The 15,889-nt window shown below is 36.5% G+C and overlaps 4 protein-coding genes across 4 annotated transcripts; 1 reads left to right on the top strand and 3 right to left on the bottom strand.

Annotated features, from left to right (window-relative positions):
• Positions 1-390: 390 nt before the first annotated feature.
• On the bottom strand, positions 391-3,108 carry LOC125187562 (protein DETOXIFICATION 16-like). The gene is made up of 8 exons (XM_048084177.1): positions 2,788-3,108; positions 1,846-2,390; positions 1,675-1,761; positions 1,542-1,598; positions 1,161-1,399; positions 960-1,078; positions 781-867; positions 391-693 (listed from the first exon to the last, which is right to left on the bottom strand). The coding sequence occupies exons 1-8, from the start codon at positions 3,061-3,063 to the stop codon at positions 634-636; spliced, it is 1,470 nt and encodes a 489-aa protein (XP_047940134.1). The 5' UTR covers positions 3,064-3,108; the 3' UTR covers positions 391-633.
• Positions 3,109-3,801: 693 nt separating this feature from the next.
• Positions 3,802-6,565, bottom strand: LOC125186600 (protein DETOXIFICATION 16-like). The gene is made up of 8 exons (XM_048082996.1): positions 6,111-6,565; positions 5,240-5,784; positions 5,037-5,123; positions 4,910-4,966; positions 4,559-4,797; positions 4,358-4,476; positions 4,177-4,263; positions 3,802-4,108 (listed from the first exon to the last, which is right to left on the bottom strand). Exons 1-8 carry the CDS (start codon positions 6,363-6,365, stop codon positions 4,049-4,051), a joined length of 1,449 nt encoding a protein of 482 aa, XP_047938953.1. The 5' UTR covers positions 6,366-6,565; the 3' UTR covers positions 3,802-4,048.
• A 923-nt stretch (positions 6,566-7,488) lies between these two features.
• On the bottom strand, positions 7,489-9,873 carry LOC125187698. Its single transcript, XM_048084327.1, has 4 exons — positions 9,614-9,873; positions 8,500-8,682; positions 8,333-8,392; positions 7,489-7,899 (listed from the first exon to the last, which is right to left on the bottom strand). Exons 1-4 carry the CDS (start codon positions 9,866-9,868, stop codon positions 7,612-7,614), a joined length of 786 nt encoding a protein of 261 aa, XP_047940284.1. The 5' UTR covers positions 9,869-9,873; the 3' UTR covers positions 7,489-7,611.
• Positions 9,874-10,617: 744 nt separating this feature from the next.
• On the top strand, positions 10,618-15,667 carry LOC125190627 (peroxisome biogenesis protein 3-1-like). Its single transcript, XM_048087976.1, has 7 exons — positions 10,618-10,814; positions 11,095-11,256; positions 11,350-11,549; positions 11,644-11,774; positions 12,976-13,103; positions 14,673-14,900; positions 15,251-15,667. Exons 1-7 carry the CDS (start codon positions 10,810-10,812, stop codon positions 15,501-15,503), a joined length of 1,107 nt encoding a protein of 368 aa, XP_047943933.1. The 5' UTR covers positions 10,618-10,809; the 3' UTR covers positions 15,504-15,667.
• The last annotated feature ends 222 nt before the right edge of the window (positions 15,668-15,889 follow it).

The raw sequence follows: 15,889 nt of genomic DNA, 5'->3' as shown, positions 1-15,889 counted from the left end.
AATGTTCCATTTTATTTTTTATTTGTCTACCAATAAATGTTCCATTTCTTTTTCTTTGTCCATCCACTAATAAATGTCCTAATTTTTCCTTTTCTTTTTTTATTGTTTAATGTCTCATTTCACTTTTAATATTTTTGACAAGTGGACCTTATATTTTGTTATAAAGCCAATATATAAAAATAGGATCCAAGTTTCACTAATTTTTTCTACCACTTTTTTTCATAAAGTCACTTCTCAAAATTCTACCAGATAAAAAATAGGACATCTATTGGTGGACGGATGAACTTTGCTCTATGTGAGCATGAAGATTTGTCATTTCTTAGTGCGGCATGCTCTTTCGAAGGTAGGGCACAAGGGAGTGCCAAGACTTGGTCGAGTATAATGAGATGGTTACGACGATTGACGGATATTATTACTGTCGTCCAAGAACGCGACCTTAACGATGAAAAATCTAATACACATTTTTTTACTTGCCAGAATAATATTGCAGGAGGCCAATGAGTATATTTTACTTATTAACTTGATAGGAGGCGCACAACGCTAGAAAAAAGATGGGTGATGAAACGCAAGTTGGGGTGCCCGGTGTAGCCCGCTGCGTTGGGAGAGTAGCCGAGTAGCGGTCCGGCAGCACCATCACCGTAATGCCTCCACTGGAATGGTGGAGCTATAGACTCTTTTTCTTGCCTTGTTTGTCTACACAAACAAACAACACAAATTAAAGAATAAACAAAATAACATCACTCTTAGATCATGTTTGGTAGGGTAAATAACTCATCTTACTTGATCTTCCCAGTTAATCCGTAACATGATGATCGAAAGGCAGACGACTTGCACCAGCAGCGCGCATATAATCCCCATCCACAGACCCTACAATGAATGCACCAAACAAACAATCCAATATTTCATCAGTCACAATACTCAACCTTATATATATCCATACCCATCTTTCAAATCCATACCTTTCCTCCTACATTCGCAACGAACGCTAGCAAGATGGACACAGGGATGCCCACGAGATAATACGATCCGAGGTTGATGCACGCCCCAATTTTCTGCCATCCGCATCCTCTAACGGCCCCTGCACACGTCAGCACCAACAACCTCAATTTTGGCACCACCATTTTCAGATTTCATTACTTACGTGGTAGAGTGGTTGATACCTGATAGAACTGACTGGAGGCTGTCTATGAAGTTGGAGGTAGCAAGAATAGGCATCATTGTAGCTACATATGTCACGACTTCTGCCTCGTTGCTGTAAGCATATCCCCATACATTGCGTATTAAAACAAGAACCAGCCAGAGTACAACGCCCTCTGTGAGTGCCATTACTAGCACCACGTGCAGAGCTAGACGAGCTGCTTGTGGCTGCTCGGCACCAAGCTCGTTTGATATCCGTGTGCTGCCATTCATCAGATAAGATTGAAAGACTTGAACTATGCTCGAGATAGATGAAAATATGTTGGAATGTGATAGCTAACATATTCTTGAAACTTCATTTCTTAACAAACAATATTCAACAATATTGCATCATATTTGATTACCTTACAACACAACTGAGCCCAAAAGGTATCATCCAAACCGTCGAAGACGTATTAAGGCTGTGTAAAACAAGAACACATCAGTCACAACACAAACTAAAGTGATGTTCTCACATAACTTGAACAAAATTTCTACCAGATTGAAAGAACAGATGTTTCCAGTGCCGGATTCGGAAGCAGACCAGACAGCAGTACCATCATCTGAAAAGACCAAGTCTCCAAGCTGTTCAAAACACCAAACATTCCATGAAAAAAACACTTTGGATATTCGATTTGTGGATATTTTGCTGTATGACTGATCACTCACCAAACCATCAGTGCAGAAGGGAGGCCGAGTCTGATGAAATTTAGGACATCTTGCAGGGCTTCTCTTGAGTATCCGGGCCATGTCTTGGAGCAAGATGGAGAGAACTTGATATAAAGAGAGAGAAGCAGAACATTGAGCCAGTAGGATACACAGCTAGCCAATGCAGCTCCCTTGCTACCAAGTCCAGACTTAAACACAAGAATCCAACACACAACAAGGTGCAGCACAGTTGTGATTCCGGAGCTTATCATCATCGGGAACACAATGCTCTGAGTCTGCAAGAACCTGACTTGGCATTGCAGTATGCCGTAGCCAAAGACACAGGGGATCATGTAGCGAGCATAGGTCCCGGCCTCCATGGAGATGGTGGGATCTTGGCCTAATGCTTCGAGGATGGGACCGGTGTTGGCCCAGATTAGGGCGAGAGGTATGCAGACAAGGAGAAGAACAAACATGGCTCTCTGAGCGTGGATTCCGAGCATGTGGTATTGCTTGGCTCCATATGACTGTCCACACAGTGTGTCTAAAGCGCTCGCCATTCCCATCTAGTTGAGTAGGACATAAATCAAACTAGAGCACAAAGGATAGATAACTCATCTAGGAATGAAATTCTAAGCGCATGTTTGGAAACCAAGATTTATGCAATCACTGTCTTATTTAAGGAAACTAATCCAATCACTATCTTGTGTAAAAGCATAAGTACTTCACTGTGTTGACATGTCATAAATCCTTTGAAAGAAACATTTGTATGCATCTGGATGCAACTATCTATGTTAGGGCTCACTAATAGTAAATATCCAATTAGAATTACTAATCCCTAATTAGAGTGCATTTGGATGAATACATAGAGTAGTTCATATATATCCAGTTGCAACATGATGTCAAAAGATACAAGGGAAAGGTATAAGCAATAACAAAGAGAGAGATAGTAGTAGTTATTACAAGCAAGCTAAAACCGGTGACAGAAGCGAAGGAGGTGGCGATGGAGGCACCAGAAAGAGCAACTTCACCCAAATGGCCCACAAACATAACTGAAATTAGCTGCAAAGAAAACTGCAACAAAGAAACTGAGATGAGAGGTCCAGCCAGCCATAATTGCTTTCTAACTTCCTCCAAAAATGCTTCTTTGCTTTCAAAGATGGGAGTGGGATCAGTTATGTTTTCTGAGCTTTGAGTCAGTGGAGTCCTCAGTGAAGAAGTACTACTATTACTCTCCATCTCTCTCTCTCTCTCTATTGAGAATGCCTGCAGATCCAGACTTGCATATATTATTGAAATGTACTTATCTAAGTTCTACATGGAGTATATTATTCCACTTAGAATGAGTTATTTCCTTCTTTCGACAAAGTAACACAATTTGTTTTCTTATTACATATTTTTTTTCAATTAAGTATTTTTTTAAAGTTTATATCCAAAAGAAATGCTTCGATTATGGCAAGATGATAGGCAGTAGCATTTCACAAATTTCGAATGATATTAGCGATGACTCTTGACTAAAATATTTAAATAAAATATGGAGTAGTAGTATTCGGTATGTAAATGATGGCAGGTTAAATAAAATTAAACTAATCATATCAATCCTTGTCTTTTTTCAAAACAGCATGTAAACGACAAATCTAGCCTTTTTTATTATGTACTCCTCCACTATAGATATAGCGACATATGAAGTATTGTAGTATTTCATTATTCAGATGCCCTTTGAAATAAAAAAATTCAAAATACAATCACAATTTTTACTAGTAACTTTTCTCACTAACATTCCTATTTACGTCTAATTTTACAGTCGGCAACTAACTACTAGCTGTTTTGGGACATAACAACGGCCCACTGCTGCCACCCACTTCACTAGTCCTTTTCTTCATTCATTTTTAAACATCTGGGTCTTCTACTTTTCTCATCAACCATAAATGATGGACTAATCAACTCTGCAAATTGACTTATATGAAAATATTAAAATCATATCAAAAGCATTAAATTCTCCATTAAATCCAGCATGTCATGTCAATTTTCGAGAGCTGAGGAAAACAATTTATTACAAAATCTGTTTATGATTAAAGACAAAATTTATGGAGTAGTAATAAGCACAGATACCATGTTACAAAATTGATATTTGCCCGAAAGCAAATTAATAAACAACTAAATTCCAAGCTAACTTCTTTTAATACTTCCTCCAAAAAAAACACATTGGCCTCCAATTCCATCATCACCCTAATACCTCCACTGGAATGGTGGAGTTATAGACTCTTTCTTTGGCCTTCTTTGTCTGCACATATAAACAACACAGAATTCAACAATAAACAACATCACTCTTAAAGCCTAAATTCATCTTACTTGAAGTTCCCAGTTAGTCCGTAACATGATGATCGAAAGGCAGATGACTTGCACCACCAACGCGCATATAATCCCCATCCACAGACCCTACAATGAACCAAGCAAACAATCCAACCCTTATCAGTCAAAATACTCAACCTTATATCTATCTATACCCAGCTTTGATCTTTCAAACCCATACCTTTCCTCCTATATGTGCAACGAAAGCTAGCAGGATGGAAAGCGGGATGCCCACAAGATAATACGATCCCAGGTTGATGAACGCCCCCATTTTCTGCCATCCGCATCCTCTAACCGCACCTGCACACACCACCACCAACGTTCTAAATTTTGGCACGACCTTTTTCGTATTTCATTACTTCTGTGGTAGGGTGGTTGATACCTGATAATACACACTGGAGGCCATCTATCAAGTTGGAGGTAGCGAGAATAGGCATCATTGTTGCTACATATGTCACAACTTCTGCCTCGTTGCTATAAGCATATCCCCACACATTGCGTATTAAAACAAGAACCAGCCAGACTACAACGCCCTCGGTGAGAGCTATTACTAGCACGACGTGCAGAGCTAGGCGTGCTGCTTGTGGATGCTCGGCACCAAGCTTGTTTGATATTCGTGTGCTGCATTGATCACATAAGAATGAAAGACTTGAACTATGATCGAGAGAGAAACATATTCTTGATTTTTCATTTCTTAACAAATGATCTTCACAATGCATCATGTTTGATTTACCTGACAGCAGAACTGAGCCCAAAAGGAATCATCCAAACCGTCGCAGCTGTATTAAGGCTGTGAAAAACATAAAAACATCAATCTCAAAACAAATTATATCCTCTTATAACTTCAATCGAAAATCTACCAGATGGAAAGAACAGATGTTTCCAGTGCGGGATTTGGAAGAAGACCAGACAGCAGAACCATCATCTCAAAAGACCAATTCTCCAAGCTATTCAAAACACCAAACATTCGGTGAAAAAAATCCCTAAATATATCATCAAGCTGAATTTTTGTACACTTGGATATTCAATTTTTGGACATTTTGCTCTATTACTGATCACTCACCAAACCATCATTGCAGAAGGGAGGCCAAGTCTGATGAAATTTAGGACATCTTGAAGGGCTTCTTTTGAGAATCCGGTCCAAGTCCTGGAGCAAGACGGAGAGAACTTGATATAAAGAGAGAGAAGCAGAACATTGAGCCAGTAGGATACACAGCTAGCCACAGCAGCTCCCTTGCTACCAAGTCCGGACTTGAACACAAGAATCCAACAGACAACAAGGTGCAGCACAGTTGTGATTCCGGAGCTTATCATCATCGGGAACACAATGCTCTGAGTCTGCAAGAACCTGACTTGGCATTGCAGTATGCCGTAGCCAAAGACACTGGGGATCATGTAGCGAGCATAGGTCCCGGCCTCCATGGAGATGGCGGGATCTTGGCCTAATGCTTTGAGGATGAGACCGGTGTTGGCCCAGACTAGGGCGAGGGGTATGCAGACCAGGAGAAGAACAAACATGGCTCTCTGAGCGTGGATTCCGAGCATGTGGTATTGCTTGGCTCCATAGGACTGTCCACACAGTGTGTCTAAGGCGCTTGACATTCCCATCTAGTTGAGTAGGATATAAATCAAACTCATAGTATGATTGTTTTTATAAAATTAAGGAAATATAAGATTATTGAATAAGCAAATTAATGAATACATCAAAGTAAACAGGGATTAACTTGAATCTTTTTGTTTATGAATCCTATCACACAAATAAAATTGAGAGGAAGGAGCAATGTGAGTGCAGGGTGCAGCTATGGAAATGAATGATCAGATAATCCAATTGACAAATGTTTGTACATTTTGGAGACCAAGATTTGTGCAATCACTATCTTATATAAGGAAATGAATCGCTAATTAGAGGGAAAGGGAAAGGGAAAATTATGTACCAGCAAACTAAAACCGGTGACGGAGGCGAAGGAGGTGGCGATGGAAGCACCAGAAAGAGCGAGTTCACCCAAATGCCCCACAAACATAACTGAAATTAGCTGCAAACAAAACTGCAAGAGAGAAACAGAGATGAGAGGTCCAGCCAGCCATAGTTGCTTTCTAAGCTCCTCCAAGAATGCTTCTTTGCTTTCAAAGATGGGCTTTTGTGAGGTTTGAGTGAATGGAGTGGTAAGAGAGGATGTATTGCTCTCCATCTCTTCACCAAATTCAGAATGGAAATGATTCAACTGCAACTGCAACTGCAACTGCTATTGTTGCTGTACATATAGATGCATTTCGCACATTTTCTTGGATGTATGTACGGAAAATCATTTGCACACTCTTCTTGACTAAATTTATCACACAGTATATACCGACAAAGCTCACCATGAAATACTCTTTTCTTTTTATAATATCTAGGTTCTAGGTTGAATGAGTGGCACGAATTTAAGAAAGTATTGTCAGGTAGAATAAAATAGAGAAAAAAAAAATTAATTGCATATTTTAATGAGAAAAAAATGAGAGATAATATTATTTTCAACATTTTGAATGGGACGAAGAGTATTAAAAAGAGCTGTGAAGTGGAATAAGGGACATATATGCATGAGGAGTGTATTTAATATCTAACTTTTTTTTTTAAAAATATTTCAAGTGGACATACTTTGCGCAGGGAGGGAGTATGTTTGTGAATTGTGAGTCTAGTTTAACGTACTGTCCAAGTTGTTTGACCGAAATGGACCACCACTTTGGTTAGTCGTATTCGTCATATAGTAGTATCTGAATTATTTCTTCTACTTCAATTAAAAAAAAAATCATCAACCCAAAATTATGCTGACATGGCAACCAGCAAGTTCACTTATTAAAAGATTTCGTTTTGATAACGAAGACATAGAATACAAATCAAAAGTATATATTGCCAATCCACCTCAATAATGCTTCTTCTCTCATGCAAGCCACACTAATCAAAATTTGATTTTTATTCTTTGATTTGGTCAATTACACTATCAATAATCTAAGCATATCGGTCAAACTTTATCTCTTATTATCAACCATTAAATAAGTAGTGTTGAAAATGAAGCAAAATGCAACACAAGCATACTCGTTTATGTAGAAAACATAAGAGGAAGATCATAAACATAAATACTCGTCATTAAATCTATTTTTGGGAGATGAATAAGGTATATTACACAAACCTGCAGAGGAATCTTAAATATGAAATATAAAGATGCGTTTTGTGGAGCCAAGTTATAAATCACAGGTGATTATGATAGGAGATTCCATATTAGATTTCAAAATCAAATTCAGCAAATCAAAAGAAAATAAAGAAGGCAGGCAGCATCACAGAAATAAACTTCTACTTGCATTTCTCTTCTTCTATTGCAAATAAATTTAGCAAGAGAGGAATGTATATGTTTCTATACAGCAAGAAACCAAGACATATAACTCACAAGGCGTAACACATCACTGGCCAACACGTTTACAGCGCACCCAGAATGCTGTTCCCCCACTTCTGCCACGGGCAACAGTGATTTCCTCATCAATATAGAACCAAATGAAAAACGGATCCGCATTGGTTGGCTCCCTTTCATCATCTCCTTTAAAACTAAACTCAAACGGATCAAGCGGCCCTACTTTTATCCGGATTTTTTCAAATATGAATGCAAGTATTCTTTTCTTCCATGATAACCTGCCCTCAAAGCTCAGGGATCCAAGAGGTCCAAGATAAACTCCATTCTCTATCCTCTTTCCCTAAAATATTCATGTCAAAAAATTATTCACACGTGTAAATTAAAGAGCAGTGTTTCTCCCTTTTTACAAAAATATGCTTAATATCCTTAAACAATTTATGCTACACTAGCATCTTTAAAGGCCACCCAAAATAATTGACAAAGAAGTTGAGGATGATTCAACATCCGTTTAAAGAGTAAATTCATTGACAGAATTTTATTTTATTTTTTGGTTTTTGGGGTCTAGACTTCAATCATAAGTGTGGAAAACATATCTAAGACTTTGTTTTATAGAAAGAAAATGCACATATGAGTGAAAATGCCATCTAATGTCAAGAAACGTTGTTATCAAAGGAACGGTGTGAAATTAATCCAAAACAGAGCCAGCAAATATAAACCATTGATCATTTAAATGACAGCAAACATATTTAAACTTCAAGGATCCAGAAACTCACAGCTGCATCAAATCTCTGGATGGCTGTGATCGGGAAATATTTACCGCGAGTTAGCTTCTTCTGCCGGTTATCATATCAGCACCAAAGAGAAAAGAAATGTGAGCCTACACACACGATAAAGTACTGAAAAAACAAGTGCATCATGAGTGCATAAAAGTAACAATAACCTCAGCAGTAAAAACGAGCATCCAAGTTCTCCCTGGTGAGTCCGTTCCTCCTAGAGTTTGAAAAAACTTAGAGGGGTCGACCTTTGCCTTCTCAATCACAGAAAAAGCATTCAGGATCTCTTCTTGTGGAACTTTTCTTGTCTTGGCTGCATTCTTAAGCACTCTAACACACTCCTCTACTTCCTGTACAGAATAGATATTCGTAACTTAAATGGTAGTAAGATTGAGTATCTCATGACTACCATTGATTTCTGTTATCATCAAGTTAATACTTGTGTGTGTGAACATAATGTGAATTGAGCATTGAATCATAGAGAAATAAAAACAAATAACAATTTTCTAACCAAGATTCTGAAGAAGTTACAAGAAAATGTTCGAAGTACTAGCTGCTGCTGAAAGGAGGAATTTGAAAATTTTGGACAAACTATGTCTCAGTTATTAAATTACATTCTGGAATATTCAATATATTCTTGAGCCTAAACTTTCATAAAATTATGTTTCGATTTTTGGTTAATTTCGTGAAGAAAGGAGGTACTCTAGCAAACACTGGGTGATAAAATTAGAGGCGAAGGGTGTTTCCCTCGTGATAAAAATACTTTCGGCATTATAAGGCGATATGGTGTGCTCCCTTGCAAGGTCTTTCATAAACAATGTGCTAAACATCAAATCTAAAAAGACTCACTGTTGTTTTGAACCTTTTGCATATCCTTTACTTTCATTAAATCTTCTGATCTTATATACTTACAAAGTGAAGACATTCTAACCTTGGACTCACTTCTTCATAAATCATTTAAAAATGATTCTTGCAAAGAAACCTCATCAAAGCTGACACAAGAGACTACAGACTAAATGATCAAGATCATAAAACTGAGAGTTTTCAATTTTGCCTCCTAATCCCAATTCTCTATGATTCTTTTCCAATAATTCCTTCCAACAAGATTACTACTTTACTCTAAAAAGCTTCTAAATAGTTCAATTGAGAAACTCAATCAGCCACAATTCAATCAACATTGTCATTAAAAAGTGATGGTGCCAAGAGTGAAATGAGGGATAGCAGCACAAACCATAGTTTCTGAAAATCAAGAGAAAGTAAAAAAGCAATTAATATAAGCACCTTATCGAGCTGTGGTTGTTCCTCAGCGAGAAGTGATGGTGTGGTGGAGATTTGGGGCTCGCCATCAACAGCAGCTCTGAGACGTTGTAGAGAGGAGAATGTGGGAATAGTTGTTTTGTGCACAAGTTTAAGGTTGAAGGGTGTGTGAAGAGAGCAGATGGAAGGCGTGAGGGAGTGACAAGGAGAAGAAGCAATGAAGCTATGGAGAAGAGAATAAGCCATAGCCACATACTGCTGATATCTCAATTTTTTCATTTAAATTCAAATTAGTTTTTGGTATTTTATGATAATTGCCTCAAAAATCAAAATACATGCATTTTAGGTAGTACCGAAATAAATAATGCTTACAAATCAAACTCAAAATTATGCTCTAAAGCTCTAAATACAATTAACATCTCACATGTCAAATTTTATGAACATTATTAAATGACAACTTAACAATAAAAAATTCTTATTTTATTGGTGAAAGTGGTTGAGACTAATAGTACAAATCAATTTAATTTGATTAATTAAAGTTAACACAAATAATTTATATAAAGATTATTTCATGGAGTATATACTGTGATAGCAAAATTTTGTAAAGTGATTAGTATTAATTACAGTATTGTATGTTTTTTTTTTGTCGAAATTGCACGAATTCTATAAAATTCTTAATTTAAAGTGCCCTTGTATACATGCTTATTATTTTTAGTTACTATCTGATGAAATTTTTATATCAAATAAACTGATAATTGGGTCTAGGGTGAGATTAATACAAGCTTTTAATGGGTAGGGTGTAATAGTTTATTGGTTTATTATGTTTTGTACTCTCAACTTCATAATACTATCATGTAATTAATAGTAGTAGTACTAATACTATGTTAGCAGTTAGGAATTTTTATTAAAAATCATCAATTAAATAATCAATTAAAAAATATTATTCTAAAACTGTGTATGGAGATTTGATTCCGATTAAATTTTTAACTTAGATAAAATTTTGATATTGATGTACATAAAAAGGTGAGATTTTTGCAGCTACTTATTCTCTTTTCTTCGTCTCAGATTCCAAAGCGCAAACCTAAACCGTTAAAGAACTGCCAAGATTCTATTTTGAGTTGCCTGTAACTCAGTTCGTTTGATTTCTCGAAAAGGGGAAGGAAGCACCGGCCAAGTCTGGGCTTATACCAACTAATTTAGGGATTTAAAAAACAGTTCGAATGTGGTTCGTCAATTTCTTTTCCTATTTTTTTCTGTTTTTCTATAGCGTTTTCCCAATTTTGTGTGTAGAATGCGTGATTAAATGCTTCAGCTATGTATGCTAGTTTCTAAATTTGGTTTACTATTGTGGGATTTCCATCAAATTTAGTTAGTGGCTCAGATTCTTATTTCCATTGGTGAGCTCCAACTGTTTGATTAATTTCCACACTGGGCTTCCTTTTTTTCTTGTGAGGAGTTATTATTCAATTTTCTTAGCTATTGTCATGTTGAATGCGTGATGATAGGGATTTTTGGAGGAGGCATAAGAGAAAAGTGTATGTTGCACTTGGAGCTTTTGGGGGCGGGTATGTACTGTACAAGCTATACGATGCTCGGAGGCGTAGTCTTAGTGCTCTGCAGCGGCAGCTTGCTGATGAGAGAGAAAATGAGGAACTCATCAAAGCCCAGTTAAGATCAGCTAACGGCTAACCCTTGTGCATTCGTTTGTTATTGCTACTAACGAAGCTTAATACTCATTTATTTTTTTGTTGCTTGGGTAGAATACAAGCGCATTTTCAGAGCGTCCAGAGAATAGCCGACACAGCAACGATGCCTCATGTGATGCATTACTTAGATATTCATTTGGCTGAGAGCTTGGACCTCACACCTTTGACAGAGAGATTAATTCAAGGAAAGGACCAAGCAACTACTTTAACCAAAACAGAGAAGCTTGAACTATGGGACAGACTTAAAATATTGAGTATGTATAAAATACTTTCGCTCATGTACCCTGTATGTCTTTATCTAGACCATTTCATTAATTTTTGTTATCCATTGGTTGTGATGTTTTACAGGTTTTACAAAAATGGTATCATCTATTTGGGCGTTGACTATGCTGTGCCTCTATATCAGGGTCCAAGTCAATATCTTAGGGAGACATCTATATATTGACACGGCACGAGGTCTTGGAAGTTCTCATCTGCTTGTAAGAATGATGCTATCTTTAGTTAAATTGGGAATACTTTTATTTTTACCAATAGATGTGTGTTGAGCATTACCAACCTGGCCTATTTGTAGAGGATAACGTTTTTTATGCGATGTGTAACATGTGTCTCCAAAAATGTTGCATTATTATCAAACTAATGTTTTTATGCTGATTCTTATATTGACTTTATGTTTTACATTGTCTGATGTTTGAAAGTAACTTGAATCATTATTCCAATGGTGTCCCTGTAGTAGGACAGACATATAACATCTCTCAAGCATTTTATTATTCAAAAGCTTTAAGGTAGACTTAGCCAACTTGTTAGGTGTACAATTTTTTAGAACAAGTAATCTAGTTTGTATGAGTATGAGTAGATATCAGATGTATCAAATCCAAGTTGATATTGGATGAATCTTTAAAATGACCAATTGACCGTGCTTTAGGAATAGTATATGGTTGTTATAACAAAATCAGAGAGTCCCTGCTTGTCATCAAAACATGCTCTAGCCAGCTTTGTGGCAGTCACATTAACAGCAGTCGATATTGCTGATGCTCATTATTTGGCGTGGGTCATATGACTCATATTTGCCACACTCTCTCAAAGATAATTCAGTGTTTTAAGTAAATATTATTCCTCTTTCCACCAAAAGTGTGGCACCGGTTTTCATAAAATGTTTTGTAGATATTTTGTTAGTGTAGAAGTGTCTCACCAATGGAAAATAGTGGGTTAAGATGGTGGGTCGTGGGTCATTGTTTGTAAATAAGGAGCATTTTGAGAGTAAATCATAAGCAGGGTGGGCTTTTTTTTTCAAAAAAGGAAAGTTTTCTCACTTTTTGTGGACGATGGATGTGGGATGCCTGATAAGGCAATTGTTGCACACTCTTGGTGGACGGAGCAATTACTTTTTTGTGCTAAAGTTTTTTTGGAGTGGTAGAAGTTACAAGATACACAACCCACAGTTAAGCTATGAATTTAACATTTGTGTGCAGATCACTTTTCTTACAGTATTAATCACTAACCACAGTTAAGCTATGAATTTAACATTCGTGTGCAGATCACTTTGTGCGTCTATTGTATTTCAAGATATGTTTCATCTACCTCTTAATCTCTTTTTAATGGTGCTAAACATATGTAATCTTATTAATGCTGTAGCCTGATCTATTTATGTATATATAAGAATGGCTCATCTATGTGATCCAGGATGAAGCTGAAATGATTGACAAGAATGATGAACAACAGTTTTTGGCCTGTGCTGATTATCTTTCTAATCGTGGTCTGCTTTCTTTGATATCTGATACAGAGGCTGTGACAGTGGAAGTACTCAAGGGGTATGTATGCCTTTCTATGCATGTATATGAGATTAGTAAAGATTTAATCCCCCCCCCAAAAAAAAAAAAAAAAAAAAAAAAAAAAAAAAAAAAAAAAAAAAAAAAAATTCCCTAAATTCTAGGTTTTTACTGTTCCATTGCATGCACTATTCGTCTATATGCCTTCTCTGCTCTTCATATTTGTATTTTTTTTCTATATTTTCTAGCATTTCTTGCAAAAAAGGGCATCACAACTTGACAGATGGTTAAACTATTGCTATCTTGTGACTATTTAAAATATTTTTGAAATCCATCTAATTGAACTGTTTATTTCCTGGAATTTCACATCTTTGCTGGAATTATGCCAAGGTGGCAGATCCACATAACAGCTGATTCAGTTGGAAACTTGGAATTGTAAAGGGTTAATTAGTTAGTGTTTTAATTTATTTAATTCTTAGCTGAGTTAATGTTTAAGAGGTGCCACCAATGGGCCAATTGTGTGTAGTACCCTCTTATGATAATTGCACGAAGTTTAAGAACTCGAGAAGTCATTAGGTAGGACAGGAGTTTTCTGGTTTTAATCTCCGAGTGACTTATAATTATAAATTCTCAGTATGCATATTCTTCATTCTGTTATTGTATGAATAGATTATAATAATGCAATTGTTTGGGATTTTGTCCTCATTTCTAATGAATCTATGCGATATCTATCATGTCAAGAATTTGACACTTCCATCTGTAAGTGAAGATACGAGTTATATGCAATATTGATGAAGATCATGAAGTTTGTAATTTTGTAGTATCTCTTTCAAAGTTCAAATTTAACTTTAGCACGGTTGGAATTAGCTGTTGATGAAGAAAGAAAGTTAGACAAATAAAGTCCTCTGGCACGCAATGGGTAGCTGTACCCACCTTGGGAATCTGGTTCGCATATGACCTTAAACATCAGCTTATAGCATGGTCAGAAAAATAATTAATTCACTGGTCAACCCATTGAGTTAGTGCGGAAGAGTATTATTTTCCAATTTCCTTTTGCCGGCCAATGGAGTTGCAAACGATATAATATCCCATATGAATTTTTGGGGTTGAAGATCAGTGCTGCTAGAACTTGCTCACTTGGTGGTGATAGTTTTACTATGCCTTGATTTTCAATATTCTTTATATAATCTAGAGAATGAGTTATAACTTATATAATCATAATGTGCTAATCAACTAGTTGAAAGTTATTTTTTTATCTGCTGTCTGTATTCTGGCATTTCAATCTTATGTATATATATGCTCTTTTATGTGTGCTTACCTTTCTGCTTTTTGATGAAGTTTCTTTAATTCTCTGTTCTTTTTTGCACCTTTAAGGCATTTGGTTTAGTCTTGACTATGTTATGTGGATACCCTTAAGCTCAGTGTCTTTGTTGAAATCTTGATCTGACACTACGAATAGGTAGCATCTGGATACTATATAACACTCTTTAGTCTCCATGTCTCAGAACCATGCCTGATTCCTATTACATTGTTTCTTGAATCCTAGTCATGTCAGGCAATAAGTGTTTTGATATCAAAAGTGATTATACGTTATTACATTTTCATTTGCAGAAAACACCTGAAAGATATCTTCAGCACTATGTTAGTTCACGATGCTATTATACACATATTGGAGACGTTAATGATTAGGCATAGCCCTAGTCAGTGGGTGGGTTATCTGATGCCTGATGATGGCGATGTTTACAAATTTGTTGCACCATCCAACAGCGGTGGATCAGATTTCTCACATGTTACAAAATTTGAGTTGCTCATGGGGGAAACACGCGCAGTGTTGTCAAGGTACAGATTTCGAATTCGGCACCTTATTGAACTTGGTTGCACACTCAAGTAGTATTTGTTTTTGCATCTGAGTTTTACAAATCCATCATTTTGGAAAGATGTTTAAGAAAAACTGTGTGAGGGACCTCCAAATTATACAGTGCTTCCTTTTGAATATGTTCAATACATTGCTGTTGTTGGATTACCAATAAAACATGTCCAATTTTCTAAAATTCATTACCTACCATTTTGAGTTTGGTCTTACTTTGTGCTGTAAATTTGCATTCTCTTCCTTCTGTTGTTTCTCTAACAGATGCTGAATTTACATTATGAGGATGTCCTTATTTTGTGTGTTCTCTTTGTTTGGGCAGTGCTGAGTTTGCCAATGTTGTCGACATATCTCTAAGAGCAGTGGTGAATGCTGTCTTGGAGGATCTAAACAGCCATTGCGGCAAAAACAATTTGATGTCTGGGATGCCACTTGCCAGACTCGTGCCGAGGATAGCTCTTATGGCTCAACAGCTTCTTACGGAATCGAACAGAGGTAGGTACATCCAAATGATTCGGAACATACCTGAAGTTGAACAATTCTTCACCCTTTTATACTCGAGCACGCCCGCATAGAGCAGAATCACTGTCTCAGTTTATGTGAAACTTGAAAAGGTTAATTCAAGTATGTGGTGATGATGTACAAGCTATTAAAGAGAAGAAGACAATTTTTGTTGTAATATCTTCTTGCAAATGTAACCCATGGCTATTTGTTTGATTAATTTCAGTATCATTGGTGATTTTATAGTTTTTTTTTTTTTTTTTGCAACAGCTTCTTGTTTAAGAACGAGTAGTACTGATTATTTTTATATATCCCAGTTTAAATTTCTCATGAGAATAATAGCCATCTACAGATATATGCAAAAGCAAAAAACACATTGCGGGTTATAGTGGTATACTATCCACTCTAAATTTTGTAACATGGAGTATATCCCATCATTTAATATAATAGTAGTAGTAAA

The sequence above is a fragment of the Salvia hispanica genome, chromosome 5 (genome assembly GCF_023119035.1).
Source record: "Salvia hispanica cultivar TCC Black 2014 chromosome 5, UniMelb_Shisp_WGS_1.0, whole genome shotgun sequence".
Classification (NCBI taxonomy): Eukaryota; Viridiplantae; Streptophyta; class Magnoliopsida; order Lamiales; family Lamiaceae; genus Salvia; species Salvia hispanica.
This window is presented reverse-complemented; position numbering and strand designations above follow the sequence as displayed.

What these genes read in the sequence shown, in the direction of transcription:
- LOC125187562 (XM_048084177.1), bottom strand. Translation starts at nt 3,063, where the DNA reads ATGGAGAGTAATAGTAGTACTTCTTCACTGAGGACTCCACTGACTCAA. An exon ending in CCTTCTGCACTGATGGTTTG is followed by an intron (nt 1,762 to 1,845) that starts GTGAGTGATCAG and finishes TGTTTTGAACAG; the next exon opens with CTTGGAGACTTGGTCTTTTC. An exon ending in GGGCTCAGTTGTGTTGTAAG is followed by an intron (nt 1,400 to 1,541) that starts GTAATCAAATAT and finishes GATGAATGGCAG; the next exon opens with CACACGGATATCAAACGAGC.
- LOC125186600 (XM_048082996.1), bottom strand. Translation starts at nt 6,365, where the DNA reads ATGGAGAGCAATACATCCTCTCTTACCACTCCATTCACTCAAACCTCA. An exon ending in CCTTCTGCAATGATGGTTTG is followed by an intron (nt 5,124 to 5,239) that starts GTGAGTGATCAG and finishes TGTTTTGAATAG; the next exon opens with CTTGGAGAATTGGTCTTTTG. An exon ending in GGACTAACTGGGAACTTCAA is followed by an intron (nt 4,109 to 4,176) that starts GTAAGATGAATT and finishes TTATATGTGCAG; the next exon opens with ACAAAGAAGGCCAAAGAAAG.
- LOC125187698 (XM_048084327.1), bottom strand. Translation starts at nt 9,868, where the DNA reads ATGAAAAAATTGAGATATCAGCAGTATGTGGCTATGGCTTATTCTCTT. An exon ending in AACAACCACAGCTCGATAAG is followed by an intron (nt 8,683 to 9,613) that starts GTGCTTATATTA and finishes TATTCTGTACAG; the next exon opens with GAAGTAGAGGAGTGTGTTAG. An exon ending in TGCTCGTTTTTACTGCTGAG is followed by an intron (nt 8,393 to 8,499) that starts GTTATTGTTACT and finishes GATAACCGGCAG; the next exon opens with AAGAAGCTAACTCGCGGTAA.
- LOC125190627 (XM_048087976.1), top strand. An exon ending in TTGGAAGTTCTCATCTGCTT is followed by an intron (nt 11,775 to 12,975) that starts GTAAGAATGATG and finishes TATGTGATCCAG; the next exon opens with GATGAAGCTGAAATGATTGA. An exon ending in ACACGCGCAGTGTTGTCAAG is followed by an intron (nt 14,901 to 15,250) that starts GTACAGATTTCG and finishes TTGTTTGGGCAG; the next exon opens with TGCTGAGTTTGCCAATGTTG.